The sequence below is a fragment of the Narcine bancroftii genome, chromosome 6, assembly GCF_036971445.1.
Source record: "Narcine bancroftii isolate sNarBan1 chromosome 6, sNarBan1.hap1, whole genome shotgun sequence".
Taxonomy (NCBI): Eukaryota; Metazoa; Chordata; class Chondrichthyes; order Torpediniformes; family Narcinidae; genus Narcine; species Narcine bancroftii.
This window is the reverse complement of record NC_091474.1, coordinates 124193610-124214070: the sequence shown is the minus strand read 5'-3', so window position 1 is coordinate 124214070 and position 20461 is coordinate 124193610. Positions and strand designations below refer to the sequence as shown.

The window sequence follows — 20461 nt, the reverse complement described above, 5'->3', positions numbered from 1 at the left end:
AGATGTATTGTCAGAGTACATGCATGGCATCACATACAACCCTGAGATTCTTTTTTACGTGGGCGAGGTAGAATTACCACTAGAAAAAAAAATTGTACACAGTGAATACATGTAAACAAATAAGGAAATGTAAACAAACTGTGCAAGACAGAGAGAAAAAATAGGAATAGACAATTTGGGGAAATATTTAGTTGGAGTAGGGGAAAATATTATCCTATTAGGCAGGAGCACAGGAGCATAAAGTAGGAGCAGGTGTACTCAGGGAAAAGTACAGTAGAAATGTGGTAAATGTTGAAAGAACATTTGCATGGTGCCCTGTGCAAGCATATTCCATTGAGGCAGGAAAAGGAGAGTAAGGTGAAGGAACCATGGTGTATAAGGGATGTAGAGAATTCAGATAAGAAAGGATTATGTGATGTTTAAGAAGATGGGAACTGATGGAGCTCTAGAGGTTGCCAGAAAAGAGGTTAAGGAAAGACTTTGGAGAGCTAAAAGGGGCTATGAGAAGGCCTTGGCAAGCAAGATTAAGGAACCCCCCCCCCCCCCAAGTCATTCTACAAGTATGCAAAGTTGATGTGAAGACAGGACCCATCGGGGTGGTCATGGAAACATGTGTATGGAGTCAGAAAGACAGTAGAGATCCTTAATGAATATTTTCAGTATGCACCAGAGAAAAGGACATTTGCAATTGTGAAGATGACTTCGGGCAGTCTGAGGTGCTGGAGTATGAAATTAGATATATTGCCAGGACCAGGCCACATTTACCCAAGGCTACTTTGGGAAGTGAGGGAGGAGATTGCTGAGCCAGTGACGATGATCTTTGATTCATCACTGAGGACAGGACAAGTACTGGAGGATAAGAGGGATGCAAATGTTCTTCCCCTGCTCAAGAAAGGTTGTAGAGATAACCCAGGAAAATATGGGCCAGTGAGTCTCACTTCAGCAGTGGGCAAGCTGCTGCAGAAGATTGTTGAGAGGTAGGATTTAGAAGCATAATCAGATTAAGGATTGTCAGGGAACGGTCATATCTCACGAACCTAATCGAATTCTTGGAGGATGTAACAAAGAACATTGATTAAGGTAGAGCAGTGGATATAGTGAATCAGGATGTTAGTGAGGCATTTGATAAAATTCCCCATGCAAGGCTCATTCAGGAAGAATAAAGGAATGGAATCCAAGGATGGAAGGTTGAGAATCACTGCTCTAGACCCAATTGTTACTGAAATCTTTTGCTTGAGTAAAATGGTCATTGGCCCATATCCTTTGAAGATAGGAAACTGTACACATAATGAATCAATTAGGGGTGATTAAAACAGTGGCTTTCAAACTTTTTCTTTCCACCCAGATACCACCTTAAGAAATCCCTTACTAATCACAGAGCACCTATGGCATAGGGAACAATTAAAGTGGGATGCAAGTGGAATGAAAAAGGTTGAGAACCACTGCTCTACCAGGATCGTTGTTTAAAGAGCAATTGCAAAATCAGGGAGGACCTTACCACCCCACAAGCAGCATCTTTCAGCTGCTTCTGTCAGGAAAAAGATACAGGAATATCAGAGCCAGAACCACCAGGCTCACGAACAGCTTCTTCCCATGGGCAGGGAGACTGCTGAATGACTGTTAAAACATCTCTCTGTGACCATACCATTTATTAAGAATATTTATTTTAATATACGTACATATGTACTGTGTATATGTCGTCATTGATGTGTCTGTCCCTTGAGATCGAGGATGATGGTTTTCATTCCTATGGGCCTCTCAAGTGGCTTATGAGTCCAATCTTAGAGACTGGCCCTCCGAGCGAAGACATCTGTGCCTGTATTTAACATGTACTTGATGTTCCACTTCAAGAAGCACACGATACTTCACAAATCCACCGACTAGTTCCAGTGGCCTGAAAACCACAATGACCTGAACTGATGGATTTGTTGCAGCCTTCGTCCGCCTTCACAACCGTTGGGTTCGAAGTAACTTCATCCGCCTGTTCCACCATTGAGGACTCGGTTGAATTGTTCTTTCTCAGGGACCTCACCCTCGACCTTACCGCCGTGGGTGGTCTTACCAGGAGCATAGCTCCAGACGGCATCACTTTCGGGATCACAGGACCACACAAGCTTCTCCACCACAACAAGGTGACAATCCACGGAGAAATGTGTATATGTATTGTTTATCTGGATGAGTGTTACATCTTTTTGATGCTTTGCACTGTTCTGCACCATGGACCGGAAAACGTTGTTTCATCAGGTTGTACTGGTACAATCAGATGACAAATAAACTTGATCTTAAACGATAAATACAATGAGAAACATGTGAAAGGACCCCTTCCCTCTCCTGTGGCTTCACACAGAGATGACCATATTGATCTTCAAGTGGCCCTAATCTTTCCCTAGTTATTCTTTTAAATTTAAGATACTTCAACCTTTTGGGATTCTCCTTAACTTAATCTTCCAGTGCCATTTCAAACCCCCTCCTGCCCTCCTCATTGCCTTCTGAAGTGAGTTCCTATGTCCTCTATAATGCTCAGAGGATTCACTTGATTTAAATGTCTATAGTTGAGATGAGGTTAGTACAACACCTTTACAGCACCATTGACCTGGACCGGGGTTCAAATCCCACGCTGTCTGTAAGGAGTTTGTACGTTTTCCCCATGTCTGCATGGGTTTTCTCCAGGGGGCTCAGGTTTCTTCCCTCCATTCAAAATGCACTGGAGGGTGTAGATTAACTGGGTGTAGATTGAGGGGCACGAACTCATGGGCCAAAATGGCCTGTTACATTAAAATTTTAAAAGAATCTATACCAGTCATTGATTGTCATATACATAAATACACAATGGTTTTATTTTCTTCAAGAAGCAAAAGTTCATATAAGAAAAGGTGATATTAAGTGAAACTATCTGCAGATATAATCTGAACAGTTGAAAGTTGAACAGTTTTTTCTTGCTGAGCTTCAAGTCCAATCACAAAATGTCAAAAGCAAATGCACTGGGTCCATGTGCCATGTACGTACTGGATGTCCTCACAAAGTTCCATTTACCTGGTCACCCCAGGAGCTCAGCAGATGGAGAAAACTTCACCAATCAGCACTAATTTCCAGATATCTCAGCAGAAATGTCTCATCTATTTATTGACTACCATAGGTGCTACCGTAAGAAATGCATTCCCAATCACTGTTCATGCAAAATGCTTATAATATACAGTTCGCTTTCGATTATTGGAAAACAACTTTACCAAAATTCTTAGTTATCCAAAAATTTTTGGTGGCAATATGACATCACAAGTAGAATTTTTTTTACACTGCCCCCCTCCCCTTGCTCAAGCATCATTTTGAATCCATCAGAGTTCTCATGTACGCAAGTGTAATCAAGATGAGAATTAAACTTTATTTTCATGCTTGAAAAAAGTTCCCTTGTTCTTTGGGATAAGAGTGGGGACCTTGGGGTCCCGGGCAGGTTCGGTGACGGTGGTGGGGAGATGCCTGGGATCAGAGTGGGGACCTCAGGCTCCTGGGGTGGTTCGGTGACTGTGGTGGGAAGGTGTCTGGGATTGGAGCGGGGATCTGTGGGTCCCGGGCAGGTTCGGTGATGGTGATAGGGGAGGTGTCAGGATCGGCAATGGCCAATACTAGTATTCTGCTGGTTAAACTGGGCTGCTTAAAGCCATTTCTTAGTATCCGTTACATACAGTTAACCAATACAGGTCTGGTCCTGAGCATTTGGATAATTGGAAATGTACTATATATATTTATTATTGATCTATTTTGAAAGGTTTTGGATTTACCAAATCAATAATGTAATCATCCACTGACATTTTTGGTCAAAATTGTGGTACTACGAACTGTTATAAAAAGACAAAAATGCTGGAGGAACTCAGCTGGTCACACAGCGCCAATAGGAGGCAAAGTCTTGGGCCTGAGCTCGTTTTCAAGGTATGAGCTAAAAGCAGGCAGGTGTCTGAATAAAATGGCTGGAAGTGGAGAGAAGGAAGTGAAGGACAAAAGGCAAAAGGTGATAAATTGGACATGGATATGAGGACAGGACATGTTTCACAAGGGCCAATCTGAGAGACCTGGAAATGGAGCAGGAAATCATGTAGCACAGGATGCTGGCAGAGGCAAGTAGCTTGTAAGGACTTGGCTGTGGAAGCGAGTTACTTCTTAAAATTAAATTTGGACATACAGCACTGTAAAGGCCAATTCAGCCCTACAAATCCGTGCCGCCCAAATTATGCCTCATTAACCTACACCCCAGGGAGGGAGGAAACCACTCAGACCTTGGGAGAACTGGGTCAGTCCATGGTCATAGAGCTTGAGAGCAGCAGGAAATGCAGAGGAGGAGCAGTGAGAGAGTCTCTCATTGAACTCCCTTCGAAGAGAGGAGGAGAACCTCTTCAGGCTAGACCATTCCCAAGCCTCCCAATCTGGCCCACACAAAGCCTTTCCTGTCCTCCTGTCTATGTTCAATATCGTATTCTACCTGTTGGCCTGTGCTCCTCCCCTGCCCTTTTTACCCTCCTCCTCCAGCCTTTTTTCTTCAGCCTACCTGCATTTTTCCCTTACCTTGACCCAGGCCCAAAACATTAGTTACATTTTTTTTTACCTCCTGTGGAGTTCTTTCAGCATTTTTGTGCCTTTATCCCAATCACAGTATCTGCAGACTTTCATGTTTCACATCTTGAACTGTTAGAATGGTTTTTAAATATAGAGAAATACATTTAAATGTGTATTTCAGGTGGAGCGTAACATCAGGAGATGATGCACAGCAAGTGGCAGGCTTACACCTGAAGGAGGAACAAAGCAATGGTTAATCATTGATAACAAAACAATTATAAAGAAAGCTCTGCTCTTTTGTTATCTGCCTCTTTCTCTCTTCCACCAACCACCTTGCAGTGTGTCTGAGGTACACAGGAGGTGGCAAACCTAGCCAAGTCCATCACAGGCACCGACCTCCCATCTTGTGAAGACATGCACTGTCATAAGAAGGCAGCCAACATCATAAAGGACCCCATCACCCTGGTCACAACCTGTGCTACCTTCAGGCACAAGGTTCAGAACCTTGGTCCAGCACCTCCAGGCTCAAGAACAGCTTTTATCCAATAGCTATCAGGCTCTTGAAAAATCCCCCCATATTAGCCTGACCCCTATTTTAAACTACCTCAGGACGACCAAAAGATCTGTCTGCCTCTCTACATTAAAAAAATATCAAAGATAGACTGGGTGACTGTTGAGACAGGGTGCTGAAACTTGCCTACTAAGATCAAAAATTCTAAACATTACCAACCTGAGCGAAGAGATCACTCCACACCACAGTTTGAAATGGATTTCAGATTACAGATTCAGATTTCAGATTTATTGTCAGAGTACATACATGACATCACATACAACCTTTTATTCTTTTTCCTGTGGATGAGGGAGAATTACCACTTATGGTAATGCAAAAAAAAAACTGTACACCATGTACACATGTAAACAAATAAAGAACTGTAAACAAATGACCGTGCAAAACAGAGAGGAGAAAATGAACCAATAAAGTCCACAGTAAGAATCCTTAAATGAGTCCCTGATTGAGTTTGTTGTTGAGGAGTCTGATGGTGGAGGGGTAGCAGCTGTTCCTGAACCTGGTGGTGCGGATCTTGAGTCTCCACCTCCCACTCACTGCCCTTACACCCACCTCCACATCCCCAGCTTTTCCTGTCTTCCTTTCTCAGCACAAACATACTCTGTGGGAGAATCGCTCTTTATTAAAAGCCAACTGCCCTTTCTCAGCAAATGTCCCCTTTTTAAATGGTTAGAGGCAAAGCATTATCATTCCCTAAGTTGCAACAGATGTTTTGGATCGGCTGTCAGGCATGTACAGGGGAAGTAATGATCCTCACCTTTGTCCATCATTTGATGCCTTGCTCTTTATCCTCTTGCGAGATCATCAAGGCTTCTTCACCACTGTCAGGGACATCCATTGGTGATCTTCCAGATCCTGGCTCACTGCCTTCCTTCTGAAACTGATCTTTGATGGGTTTGGTTGTTGCATTTACAAGCTACAGCAATCAAAATCAGGGGAAAACAATTACCTTTTCCCCCCCAGAACATATTTCAAAACACGGGGCACCCCCAACATGACAGAATTTTGGTCATGGAAATTCATCCATGCAAAATTTTTTTTAAATCACAACCCAAAATTTGAGATGTGTAAAAATGTGCTTTTCCACAATTTCTTCTATTGATACTTTTCAGTGACACTTTATCAATTTAATTTAACCAAAACCATTTCTCTTCTGCCAATGGTACAGTTAGATCCATTAAAGAGCAGCAGGAGAGGTAGGTGCTCGTTTAAATCTCACCATTGGCCAATTAGCTGTAGCCAATAAAAAGAGAAGCTCATGCAGAGTGCCCAGTGTTGAAGTTGTGAATTAGAGGTGTTGGCTCAAGTGGCTTTGGTGAGGGGGCATGGCAAGATGGCGTAAGGATCATACGTGCCTTCCAGTCCTCTCCTGACTCTATCTTATTGTTTTGTCTAGAAATGCCCGTTAAAATTCTTTAAAAGTTTAGATAATTTCAGTGCTGTTAATTTAACTTATCATGGTACAATTGGTGGAAAAGAGCAAAATAAAATGACAACAGATCATCAAAAAACTACATTTTCCAAAAGTTCAAGTTTTGGAGCCTACCTACAGGAAAGACACCGGGACTCAGCTTGAAATGGATCCCAGGAGAGAGGTACGGTGTTTGGATGTAGAGCTCTATGTTACATCAGTAGAGCCCCCTAAAGAGGGCGCCAAACAGCCTTTAGAACAAAGAGTTACTCAAAGGCATTTGTCAACTGTAGAGGTGGCGCTGCAAACTGCATCTCTTGAGATAGAAAAACCTATACAACTTGATGTTCTGGGAGAACTTAATACATTATGGACTGGGGAAAACCCCAGCCAGCGTCCTCCAGTCATTGCTGGAGAGGCTGTGGCTGGGGTTTCCACACGCAGTCATACTACAAGGAAGGCAACCAGAATGAAGGAAGGAACAGAAGATCCTTTGGTTATGCAGAAGAAGCAGGAATCTGTTGAGCCAAAATTTCTTCCAATTGAAAAGATTTTTGTGAATCTTGAATCTAAATTATCTTATACAATGCAGGGATTATCCAAGATTATGACTGAACTTGGTACTAGGTTTAATACTCTGGTGAAAATAAATTCTCAACAGATGGCTGAGTTTGGAGCTTTTAAGCTTGAAGTGAGAGATAAATTTAATTTGTGTGAAGAAGATATAGACAAAATACGGGATCAAGTTTTTGATGTGACCAAAATGGTCGAAGATTTACAAACTCAAAATAAAAATTTGGTGAAAAAGATTGATTATTTGGAAAACCAATCCAGACGGAACAATATAAAGATTATTGGTTTGCCAGAAGGTATGGAGGGACCAGACCCAAGAAAATTTTTTACTGAATGGATTCAGCAGGTGCTGGGTCAAGAACATTTCCCGGAAGGTATAATACTGGAACGTGCTCACAGAGCCTTGCGTAGAAGACCTATTTCAGGTCAAAGTCCAAGACCTGTTTTGGTTCGTTGCTTGAATTATTACGACAGAGAAATAATTTTACGAGTGGCTATTAGAAATGCACAACAGAGAAAATCACCCTTGATGATTCAAAATAATCAAGTTTTCTTCTATGCGGATTTGAGTCAAGAAGTTATGTTCCAACGATGGGAATTCAATCCTGCTAAAGAGTTGTTGTGGAAGAAAGGTTACAAGGCAACCTTTAGATATCCAGCTGTTTTGAAGGTTTTCCAAGATGGTTGCCAACCAAAGTTCTTTGATTCTCCAAAGGAAGCTATAGCATTTGCTCAAGAGCTGCCAATTACTCAGTTTCAACAGAGACATAGTCCGCCGCAATCTCTAAGGAGACAAGAGATGGAAGAAAAGAGCCGTGCTCCAAGAAGGAATGGTTGTAATGGTGACTCGGCAGTTGGAGCTGATTAAAAGAAGAGTTGTCCTTTTTTTTTCTAATGTTTTTTTTGAAAAAAAAGGGATATTAAATAATGATGATGTTAGTTTAAGATGAAGTGAGAGTTGGGGGAGAGAACTGGATAGTGTAAGGTAAAAACATCATGAGATGGGACCGGAGAAGGAGTCACCCAGTACTAAGGAGTAACAGAATGCAGATGTGACCTTGTACACTCAAGATAAGCTTTGCACTAACAAGAATGATGAGCAGCAGACTAACAGAGAAGGGTAGCAACAGTTTATTCATTGGACAATGTCATGGTATGATAATTTACTAAGTACGTATCCTGAGGTATAAAAAAACACCATTTTGCTGATAACGGCAGAATGCATTCTCCGACTAACATGGTTAGTCGCACGTGTTACAATCCGGTAATAAAGAACAAAGAACCCTGATTTCGACTCAGTCTGGTGTTTGTCTCACTCATTCATGAACAAAGCAGACCTAACAATTTGGTGACCCCGACGTGATGGGTGAGTGAACACTGGACGACGGTTTCTGTTTTTTCTGACAATCATCTCAGCCGGCTGATAAAAAGGTCCAGAGAAGCCTGTTTTAACAAAATTCTCTTTTTTTTAAAAATCTTTATGATTGTCAGTAAGAACTGGAGATCAGACAAATTAGACGACCACAATTGAAGGTCGCATGCCAGGATTGTAACACGTAAGTGATTACAGACAAGATAAAAGTCCTTAAGGTGTTTGAATGACATTTATTAAGTGCTTCGCAAGAAACTACTAGAGTTTAAAAGTCTTTATTGTGTCGTTGCAAAGTCCAATAGAGTGAGAAGGTGGTCTATAAACAATTGAGGACCTGAGTTTTCTGCCCTAAACTGGTTATTAAGAGGAGAAATCTCCCACGTGAAGGTTGGGCTTTGAAAGAAAACAAAGGTTCAGGCTTATTGGCCTCAATTGTATCTGAGAGACTGACTTATAAATGTCCGGTAGGTATGATAATGTCTGTACACTTGAGAAGTTAAGAATTTATTTCCCCAATTCGCCGTGGTGGAATACCACAGCAGACACTAGAGACCTTGAGACAACAAAAAAAGTACTCAGGGACGCCTGCCTGGTGAACAAGAACGACGACAGAAGGCTGCGACAGCTGTGTCCGGATCAGGTAGGAGATATTAATGAAAAAGTTGACAAACTCCTAAGAGACACCCGGTTTATTCGAAATACTTTTGATAAGTTAAATGAGGGTATTCCCAACATCACCAAGGAGATAAAGTTACGTAAATTCATAGATTGGTACAGGGAAACAGGACAAAAGTATAGCCCAAATATTTGGTTTTCTAGTTGTAATTTAACTTTCAGACCCCTTTGGGAAAACAGAGAGTGGAAAACGAACAATCAGAGTATACAGGACAGTCTGAAGCCAATTGGAGGACAAGACTTAGAGACTGTTCCTTTAAAAGATATTAGTCATCCAACTTGCAAGGAGACATTTTTAAAAGCAATTTTCGTTGACATAGATCCCCTAAACGGACAAAAACCTAAATTAAAACAGGCATTAGAAAGCGGTCCCGCAGCTATGGCTGTACAGTTGCCTGCTAAGACTTTTGACCAAGTTATTAAGGAAATTAATCAGGAATTAGAGGAGCGAAATACCAGTAATGCGGCATTGGAAAAACAAAAAATGCTCCGAAAATGTGTAGACCGCTGGAGGAAGAGGGGTTGGTTACCCGGGGGGCACTGAGATGTTCCTGACAGGTGAGGGAAACAAAATTTTAAAACGTAGAGGCTTAGATAAGCTGGAAGAAACAAAACACAGAAGGGAAAGGAAAAGTGCCTGTTTCCAGTTTCCAGCCACGAAGTGTCCGGGTTTGCTCTCTCCCTCCCTCCTTTCACCCTCCCCTCTCTCTCTTCTCTCCCCCTCTCTCTCTTCTCCCCCCCCTCCTCTCTCACCCACTCCCCCTCCCAATCCCAATCTGTGGCGGTGCTGCCCTGAAATCCCCAGGTTGGGCAGGGCAGAGAAATACAATTTGGTTTTAATTTTGTGCCCACAATTCTAGCTCCGCATCAAATGGGATCCTGTTTTATCCTCTCTCCCTCCCTCTTTCCCGCACCCCCACCATTGCGGGATCAGGGCAGACATTGTGGGCTGACGTGTAGCTCACTCGAGGTGGGAGGGAAGGAAGGAGTGATAGTTCCCAGTGGTGGGAGACCCAATCTGATCCAGACCAGTGATCACAGGATGAGAACCTTTTAAAACCTTTGAAACGAAAGTGTTAATCTGAAGACTTTTCTCCCAGTGGGGCCAGTGCAAGGCATTTTCTCTCTCTATCTCTTGTGCTCTGTGTATCTGCCTCTCTATCTCTTTCTCTCGCTATGCTCTCTCTCTCTCTCTCTCTCTCTCTCTCTCTCATAGTCTCTGGATGTATGTGATGTCATGTATGTACTCTGACAATAAATCATTTATAAGTGAGTCTTATACAATTAAACAAAACGGGACACAGAAAACAAAATCTTTAATCGCGAGTCAGCAAAAAAGAGGGTGAGAGACAAGGAGATGCAGTACCGCGATGTCCTAGCTATATTCGAAGAATTTGGTCTCCCTGATAACCCACCTATTATGGCCCCTGTAGAAATAGCTTGTAGACCCCCGCCCTATACATATGTGGAGTCAAAAGGTGCCCCTGGCACCCCAGATGGGATCCTGGAGTCACGTCCCTTATATCCAGATATTGAGACACTGGGGTGTGACAAGAACCTCGGGAATAGGGACACATCAGACGAGGTACAGGCCCCTTTAATAAAAATAGAAGGGGGAGTAATAGATGTGTAGACCCCTCTGGAGTCCAAGAAAATAGAAAAGGAGTTAGAGATACAGAAATGGAACATGAAAAAGGTTCAGGATAACATTAAAAACTTAAACAGAGATATTAATGTGCTGGGGCAGATCAGTGAGGATCAAAAAGAATTAATGGTAGGTGTATTTAAGGAAGTGGAAAAGATAACTACAACACTGTCAGGAGAAATTAAAGCTGAAGGAATGGTAATAGGAGTAAAGGACGAAAAGTGTAGTACAGATGAGGAAACGAGATACGATCCACCATGGGAGGAAAGTAGAAGGAAAAGACTCGGGAGGGAGAAAAATAGACATGCCTACCTGGACATAGTTAGGACAAAAGAGAAAGATGTGAAACAACTAAACTATGGCCGAAAAGATTATCTTAGAGATGAACGTGACCAATATACCTTTGACCCTGAGACATTGGAAGCTGATAGGGACAGTGACAGTGACGAAGAAGAGTCAGAACAAGGTGGGATAAATAAATGCATGCCAAGAGTAAAGAAGGAGCAGAAATCCCCAAAATTGAGATATCAATGCCCATTACTGATCACGGGACGGGGAACTCAAAAATATTTACCCTGGTCACGAATGGACTTAGAGAGTTTAATGAAAAAACTACCTCCGTTGAGTAATGGGGCTAGTCCATGGATTTCTTGTTTTGAGCGAGAAACCTGCCAAGAACAATTAGCACTCGCAGATGTCAGAACTATCATGATAAAATTAAAGGCAGAAGGGGCCCTGAAGCAAATAGAGAGAATTGTAAGAAGCAGTAAATTGGGGGATGAAATAGAATTTAACCCACTTCGGAATAAATTTTGGGAAGCACTTAGAGAAACATTTCCTACACCTTATAGTTTGGATGCCTTGGTAACCCTTCAACTAAAGGAAGGAGAGACTGCACACGAGTATTTCACTCGAGCATGGGACTTATGGGAAACAGGGATTGGAGAAAGACCCGACCACAGCCCCTTAGGAAGGGCTCACTTTCGTAATGGGATAATAAACGGACTACCTGCTACGGTTCAAGCAAAATTAAGGGACATTGTGGGATTAGAGACAATGTCAGAGGATTTGTGGAAAAGACACCTGACACATGCAATCAAACGACATCGTCAATCAGAGCATGCTAAGTCAGAAAGTGCGTCCCAGAAGGAGGTGGACAAGACAACCGATAAATTGGTGAGAGCCATAGAACATATAGGGGTTAAATTAGCGGCCCAACAGATAGTCCCACAGGTCATGGGGCCAGTGATAAATCCGGGACCCCAAGTAAGAAATGGTTGGGAAAGACAGCTAGGTACAATGTATAGAGGGGAACATGCAGTATGCTGGTACTGCCAAAATCCTGGACACTACCAGCGGAACTGTCCGGAGGCTGGGAGAGCAAGGGGAAAAAGATTACCCTCTATTAGAGGCTATCGGGGAAGAGGAGGAAACTTAAGAGGACAAGCAAGGGGTAGGGGTGGACACATTGATGGGCCCCAGAGAATCGGGGGGTGGCAGAGTGATCAACAAGTCCAGGCACCTCAGTGTAATGACTATATTGAGGAAGGTGCTGAATTTGATTATTGAAGGTGCCCTGGAGAATCAAAAATCACGCCTCCCTGGGAGCCACCAAAAATTTGGGGGACGGTAAATGGAGAAAAAATTGAATTTATGGTTGACACAGGGGCAGCAGTTACGACAGTGATTAAAAAACCCCCAGGGAGCACATTTTCGGGCAAAACATTATCTACAATAGGATTCTCCGGGATAAGGGAAACACAGCCCTATACAGATAACATCGACATGACATTTGGACGACAAAGGGTTAAAACGCCTGTCCTGGTTGTGCCAAGTTGCCCCATTAATTTATTAGCAAGGGACATTCTTACCAAACTAGGAATAACCATACAATGTTCTGAGAAGGGCCTTCGGTTAACATACCCAGGGGATACAATAAGAAGGGGAGGACAGTTTATAGTAATGACCCCATCTAACGCTTCAGAAGACTCTGTGGAGGTTAGTAATTTCTGGAGTCGGCTACTGTATGATGAACCAGGCCCAGGGCTGGTTAAACAGTTTTTTGAGTGGAGGGCCAGTATTCCTCGGTATGGGGATTACCATTATCCACTAGATCCTATGCATGTTACATTAAACTACACCATCCACCCGGACCAGGAATATGAGGAGAGGTGGGACTCTCTAAAAGAAGGGAAGACAGAAACGATACATTGTCCACTTATCTTTGTAGGTAAGGAGGGAATAGCTGCTATGGTTGTCATGACAGAAGAACAAATGGAGTGGTTCTGCTTAGGAGTAGAAAGTGTGCCTCATGTGACCTTGGGTATTGCCAAAGATCATCACGCTCGACAGCTGGGTCCGATGGTAAAGGAAGCGATAGGGTGTGAATACAGGCAGACAGAAATCCCGGGATATTCCACCTCAGAGGGAGGAAAATTTGTCAGACTGAATATTGAAGCATGGGACCAGGTTGTGAATGAGAAAGTAGAAAGAGACCGAGCCATAGAAGGAGAAAATATTGATCACAGAGACTCAGACAAATATCTTTCTAATCTGAGTCCACATATATGGACAACGGGGCCCTATGATGTGGGAGTAATAAAAGGAGAGGTATTTCTAGAATTGGCCAACCCCGGGCAGAAACCAATATGGAGAAAACAATACCGCTTGTCGCCCAGTCAGGAGGAGGGTATTAAAGGAACGATAGAAGGGTTAATGGAGTCAGGGGTTTTAAGGGCGGCACCTGACAGTATGTGGAACACGCCCATCATGCCTGTTCCCAAACAGGGTAGAAAAGACTGGAGGATGGTACACGACCTCCGGGAGATTAACTTGGCTACCAAGACCATCGGGAGACCAGTCCCAGACCCATATGTAGCACTTAGGGTTCTGAGTCCGGAGCACGAATACTATACTGTCATTGATCTGGCAAACGCATTCTTCTGCTTGAATTTAGCTGAGGAATGCCAAGACTGGTTAACTTTCACTTACCAAGCACATCGGTACACATACACTAGATTACCTCAGGGTTATAAGGACAGTCCAGGACTGTTCAATCAGGCCCTTAGCGAAATCCTAATGAAATTAAAGCTCCCGGAAGATGTTACACTGATTCAGTATGTAGACGACCTACTATTAGCAGGGAAAACGCCACATGAGTGCCTGACAGGGACAGCAGTTTTACTCAAGGGGTTAGGCGAGGCTGGATTTAAAGTAAAAAGGTCGAAATGTCAGATCGGAAGGAGGGTGGTAACTTTCCTAGGAAGACTCGTGGGTAAAAACGGTATGGCCATGTCTGAGGCACATAGAGAAATGATACTAGGGTATCGAAAACCTACTACAGTACAAGACATGCGAGGGAGGCACAGGGAGAGAACATGGTGTCGGAGACCTCTTTTATCTAATGATTGGAGTGTCTATTAGTGGAAAAGATCCTTGGGGAGTGGTGGGGTTCGACTTACAAACATACACAAAGGACATAATTAAACCCACTTTGAAAGAGGGGGAAGTGAGAAAATTCGATAGTACGAATATGACCAGGGGAGAGAAGATAGCAATTGAGACAGGTATTGATGAGTCAAACTCCTGGATAGATCAGATGGGTAAATATGCGGACCAAGCAGGGTATGGGAACTGCTGGGTCTGTGCCCGAGGAAGGCCATTATTACGGATGAGCAGATCAATTTTTGAGGAGACAGATGCTATGGACTGCGCCTTGAACCTAATGTCAGAATCCAACCCACTGAATAGGTGTCTGATATGGGAACAGACGTTTCCCATAGCTCCGGCTAATGTAGCTCCCCCTGTCTTTAGATCCACAGGCATAACTAATGTTACTTGTTTTGCCAACAACAACACAGCAGCGCACGTTTTCCATGTGGGTTGGCTGTCCAGCGACTAGTGCAGGACTCATGTTGATCTCTCACATAGCAGTAGTGCAACCCGCTTGACCCAGGCTAGGGCGGATATTTGGTGGTTTTGTGGAGGAAGAGTGCTGTACAACTGGCTCCCCGCTAACTGGGATGGTCGGTGTGCTCTAGTAACCCTTAATGCGCCAGTGCTGATTGTCAAAAGGCAGGAGGGAGACGAGGATTCCCTAGAATTGCGCCACACAGAGAGTTGGCTGTGGAGAAAAAGGAGGAGTGTTGGACTCTTGGGGCCGGGAGGAAGGAACCCTGATGGGGTATGGATTGATGCCATTGGCCAAGCCCGGAATATTCCGGACGAATTTAAATTAGCCGATGAGATTGCAGCTGGGTTTGAAAGTTTTCCTGTTTTTAGTGCAATTTTTCCCATCACTGTAAATAAAAATGTTAATAGGATCAACCTTATTCACTATAATGTCCAGCGCCTTGCAAATTTGACCAGGGACGTTGTTGAGGCAATACATCAACAACTGTCAGAAACTTCCCTTATGACACTTCAGAATAGGATAGCGATTGATATGGTCCTGGCAGAGAAAGGTGGAGTGTGTGCTATGTTTGGAGATCTATGCTGCACTTCTATCTCTAATAACACAGGGCCAGATGGATCACTCACTAAGGGGTTAACGAAACTTAGGGCATTGGCGAAAGAATTAAAAGCCCAGTCTGGAGTCTCCAATCCTGTTTTATCCTGGTTACAGGGAGTGTTTGGGAGATGGAGCACATTGTTAGGACAACTTTTGCTGGGTTTGTTCATTTCTGTATCAATTTTTATCACTTGTGGCTGTTGTTGTATTCCATGCATTCGAACGCTGGTCACGAGGACCATAGAGAGAGCCTTTGCTGACCGTGATGAACTGCTTCCGAAATATCAAGCTGTGCAGGCTGTGGAGCAAGACTATCTCACATTACAGGAGGCGGAGAAAGTTGCTGAGATCGATCTGGAGTCTGAAGGGGAATGTGATGGGAAGGAGGGATTGTGAATTAGATTGTTACACATATAATTTTAACCTTGCTTGTAACCTAAATATTATAACCTTGATTGTAGAACAAATATTATAACATTGATTGTAACACAAACATTATTAATCAGATTGTAGAACAAGTATTATGAATTAGATTGTAGACCATATGTTAACTTGGGAATTTGATTAATATGTTGATAGATGTTAGTTGACATTTGGTGAAGGTTTATCTCTATAGAGAAAGTTTTTATTTCATCTTTTTTTCATGCTACAATTTTTTTTAAGAATTGATTATTGTTTAAGAATTTTTGATAGATAATGTTACTAACTTTACTAATTTTTTATATTAAGTTTGAGTTAAATATATGTTTCATCTTAACTCCGTTTGTTAAATATATGCATTTAAGTTTGATTTAAATATGTTTTTTAAGTCTGATATCTTAGTATTAATTACTTTTCTTTTTGTTAGTATTTTAATCGGTTATGTTTTTGTTTTTTTTTTGTAAGTGGGTTTTTTTCTCACATATATTATTAACTTTATTAATTCTTCACTCTTTATTTTGGGGGGAAAGGGGGGGTTGGACTAATTTGAGTTGGTTATTAATGTGTAATAATTATTGGGGAGGGTATAGTTTATTTAGATTACTGATACTGTATTGTAATTTTATTATTTTATTCTTAATTTTTTTAATGTAATCCTATATGTTATTCATGTTATAAAATCTTAAATAAAGTTTAAAAAAAAGTGGCTTTGGTGAGCAGAAGCTAAGGGCATACAACAGGTAAAGTCAGATAAGATCTTTGCATCATAACAAAGAATATTTCAAGGAGACAGCAGCTAGGGCAATGGAATGGTCCAATTGCAGAATGTGGGGAATCTGGGAGAGTCCCTGATAACTACACCTGCAAGAGGTGCATCCAGCTGTGTTAGGAAAATGGAGCTGGATGAAATTTGGAGAGAGAGGAGACAGAAGTGGTGATAGATAGAAGCTATAAGGAGAGACTTGCATCCAAAAGGCAAGAGGCAGGTAACTGGGTAACTATTAGGAGAGGGAAGGGAAACAGGCAGACAGTGTAGAACATCCCTGTGGCTGTTCCCCTCAACAATAAGTATATTGGGGGGAGGGGGGTGATCTACCAGGGACAAGTTGTAGTGGTCAGGTCTCTGGCACTGAGTCTGGCCCTTTGGATAAGAAAGGAAGAGGGAGAAGAGGAGAACTATAGTGATTGGGAATTTGATAGGTGAATAGATAGGAGGTTCTGTGAACAAGATTGAGACTTCCAGATGGTATGTTGTCTCCAGGGTCAGGGGCAGCTCAGTTTGAGCCCACTGCTTTCTGAAGCAGAAGGGTGAGCAGCAGATTTCATACTCCATTTTGGTACCAATGACCTAGATAGGAGTAGGGATGAGGTATTGAAGAGGGAATATAGGGAGTTAAGAAAGATGAAAAGCAGGACCTCAAGGATGGTAATCTTGGGATTGCTGCCTGTGCCCTGCACCAGTTATAGTAGGAATAGGAAGTTGTGCCAGATGCACGGACCAGTGATTCAGATCTGTAGATCATTGGGATCTTTTCTGGGCAAGGTATGACCTATTCAAAACAGAAGGGCTGCACCTGAACTGCTGCAGAAAGGAAGGACACTGTAGAGAAAGCATCTACTGAGTCAGTGTGGGTGGAAGTCAGAAATAGGAAGGGAGCTATCACTGTACTGGGAGTGGTCTATAGTCCTCCAAATAGCTCTCATAAAACCAAGGAACAGAGAAGTCAGCAGATTTTGAAATGGTGCAGAAAAATTACAGGGTTGTTGTTACGGGAGTCTTCAACTTACCAAATATTGACTGACATCTCCTGACTGCGAGGGAAAGATGGAGCAGAATCTATCAGGTGTGTCTAAGAAGGATTCCTGACACAGTATGTGGACCAGCCAACTAGAGGAGAGGCCATACTGGATCTAGTACTGGGTAATGAAACTGGTCAGGTGGCAGACCTCTCAGTGGAGGTGCATTTCGGTGATGGTGACCACAACTCCCTGAGCTTTAGCATAGCAATGGACAAGGAAGGTAAATTGTTTAATTGGGGAAGGGCTAATTACAATGAGATGAGGCAGGAACTAGGGAGAGTAAATTGGGAACAGAAGTTCTCAGGAGAAAACACAAAGATGTTTAGTGACCTCTTGTGTAGGGTCCTGGATAAGCTTATCCCACTGATAAAGGAAAAGCTGGGAGAAAATGAGAACTGTGGTTGGCAAAACACGCGAGGCAGTTCATTGAAAGGAAGAAGGAAGTCTACATTAGATTTAGGAAGCAAGAAACAGAGAGCTCATGAGGCTCATATGGTAGCCAGGAAGGAACTTATAAAAGGACTTAGGAGAGCTTGAAGGGGGCATGAGAAGGCCTTGGCAAGTAGGATTTAGGAAAATCCTAAGGCATTCCATGCATATGTAAAGAACAGAAGGATGACGAGAGTTAAGGTAGGGCTGCTTAAGGATAAAGGAGGCAACATATGCTGGAGGCAGAAGATGTTGGGGAGGTCCTAAATGAATATTTTGCTTCAGTATTCACCATAGAAAAGGATCTAGCTCAAGGTGAGGTCAGAATAGAACAACAACCTTACGTGCTGGACCATGTTGAGATTAAAAAAGAGGAAGCGCTGGATCTTCTTAAAAACATTAGGATTGGTAAATCCCTGGGACTGGATAAGATGTACCTCTGGTTACTAAGGGAAAGGATGGAAGAGAATTTTAGGGTATTGACTATGATCTTTGCATACTCCTTGGCTAGAGGGGAGTTGCCAGATATTTGGAGAATGGCAAAAACATGAGGATTGATGTCTCTGGAACAGGATGAGGTCTACCCCCAGTTACTATAGCAGTGAGGTAAGAGATTGCTGGGGTATTGGCAATCATCTTTGCATCCTCCTTGGTTACAGGGGAGCTAACGGTAAATTGGAGCATGCAAATATGCTCCCTTTGTTTAAAAAGGTAATAGGGAGAATCCTGGGAATTACAGAATATCAATGGTGGGGAAGCTATTGAAGATTATTGAGGGCAGGATTTATGAGCATTTAGAGAAGTACCATCTTCTCAAGGATAGTCAGCGTGGCTTTGTGGGGTGAAGGTCATGCCTCACGAGCCTGAATGAGATTTTGAGAAGGTAACAAAAGAAATTAATAAAGGTAGATGTGGTCTATATGGATTTTAGTAAGGCATTTGACAAGGTTCCCCATGGGAGACTCATTCAGAAAGTCATTAAGCATGAGATCCATGGAACCTTAGCTGTAATGATGCAGAATTGGCTTGGCTGTAGAAAACAGTTGTAATGGATGTAGAGTTTTCTGTCTGGAGGTCAGTGACTAGTAGAGTTCTGCAGGGCTCTGTTCTTGGACCCCTGCTTTTTGTGATTTTTATAAATTACCTGCATGAAGAAGTAGAGGGATGGGTCAGTAGGTTTGTGGATGATATGAAGATTGGATGTGCAGTGGATAGTGTTGAAGGGTTACAGCAGTATATGGACAGGATGCAGAGTTGGGCAAAAAAGTGGCAGTTGGTGTTCAATCTGGTTAAATATGAGGTGATGCATTTTGGCAGGTCAAACCTGAAGGCAGATAATGGTAGGATACTTAACTGTGTGGAAGAACAGAAGGACCTTGGGGTTCAAATCCATACATCTTTCATGTTTGCAGTGTAGGTTGATAGGATAGTTAATAAGGCCTATGGTATGCTGGGCTTCATTAGTCGAGGGATTGAGCTCAAGAATCGTGAGGTCATGTTGCAGCTCTATAAATCTCAGGTGAGGCCAGACTTAGAGTATTGTGTTCAGTTGTTGTGATATTTGTGACACAGTATATAGATATGTTTTTGGGAGATAAATTGGGAAAGGTTTGTTAGAGTAGGTCACATACAAACACTAAAAAAGATCTTATTTAAAATACTGGAGCTCTGCTAATGTTAAAGCCCCACAGTCTTTGCAAGAGCTTTGGAGAGTGCTCAAGAGACTTAACTAATGGATTGTTGGGGGCGGGGGGGGTGTGGCCAGATGGTGTAGGAAGAAGACGTGCAGTTCCACCTCTCCCCAATTGAACTAATTAATACCCGAATTAAAAAGTTTGGCAAATTTAAAAAAAATAGTTTTTAAAGATGTTTGAAGACTGAGGAATGAAAATAACTGCTAAAGTGAAGAAACCAAAAGCTCAATTACAGAAGAAATTACCTTATAAAAGTGTTGAAGAATTGAGGCCTACTCATTAGGTTGAAGCCACGGAGTCGACTGACTTAGTTCCCAAGGCCCAGCATACTCCTGGTCGGATAAGTATGATGCCGGCACCTACCCTGCAATTGCAAGATGGCACCGGCATTGTTTCTCACTTGGCTGACTCTGGTATGGACGCGCAGGTGAGTCAGCTAAGTGGCGGTTGATGTGTGATCCCGCTGTGGTGCTCAGCGGCCTGGAGACGCGCAGGGGTGCATCGGAAGATGCACCTACGCAGTCGGTAGTGCTGCCGGGCATGCATGGTGCGACGTGTGTTTGTGAATTACTGGAGAAGGTGTGGGCTGTGGGGGGACCCGGACGGCAGTGGGCTGTGTACAAACCCACAGTCACACTGTCCGACCTACAACAAGTGCAGGTGAAGAAAAGGAGGGAAGTCCTGCTTTGTTGGAAACAAGATATGAAGAATTTACCTTGGGTACTGTAGCTAAAGAAGGTAGGCCTCAAGGAGGAACAGGGGAGCCTGGATTTGAAGCTGCCTTTACTATTTTGGAGGGGATTGCTCATCAGATGGATA

General features: G+C 42.8%; 1 protein-coding gene across 17 annotated transcripts in view; it reads right to left on the bottom strand.

Annotated features, from left to right (window-relative positions):
* Positions 1–2807: 2807 nt before the first annotated feature.
* The window catches only part of mlip (muscular LMNA-interacting protein), a 186951-nt gene continuing 169297 nt past the window's right edge, over positions 2808–20461 (bottom strand). For 5 of the 17 annotated variants that reach the window (XM_069885958.1, XM_069885953.1, XM_069885955.1 and 2 more), the window contains one exon: positions 5715–6029. In XM_069885958.1, the coding sequence (XP_069742059.1) occupies positions 5880–6029 (150 nt within the window). In that variant the 3' untranslated portion in view covers positions 5715–5879. Of the gene's footprint in view, positions 4776–5617; positions 6030–20461 lie in introns of those variants that run through there. The other 12 variants (XM_069885951.1, XM_069885950.1, XM_069885952.1 and 9 more) reach the window with 7 other exon arrangements.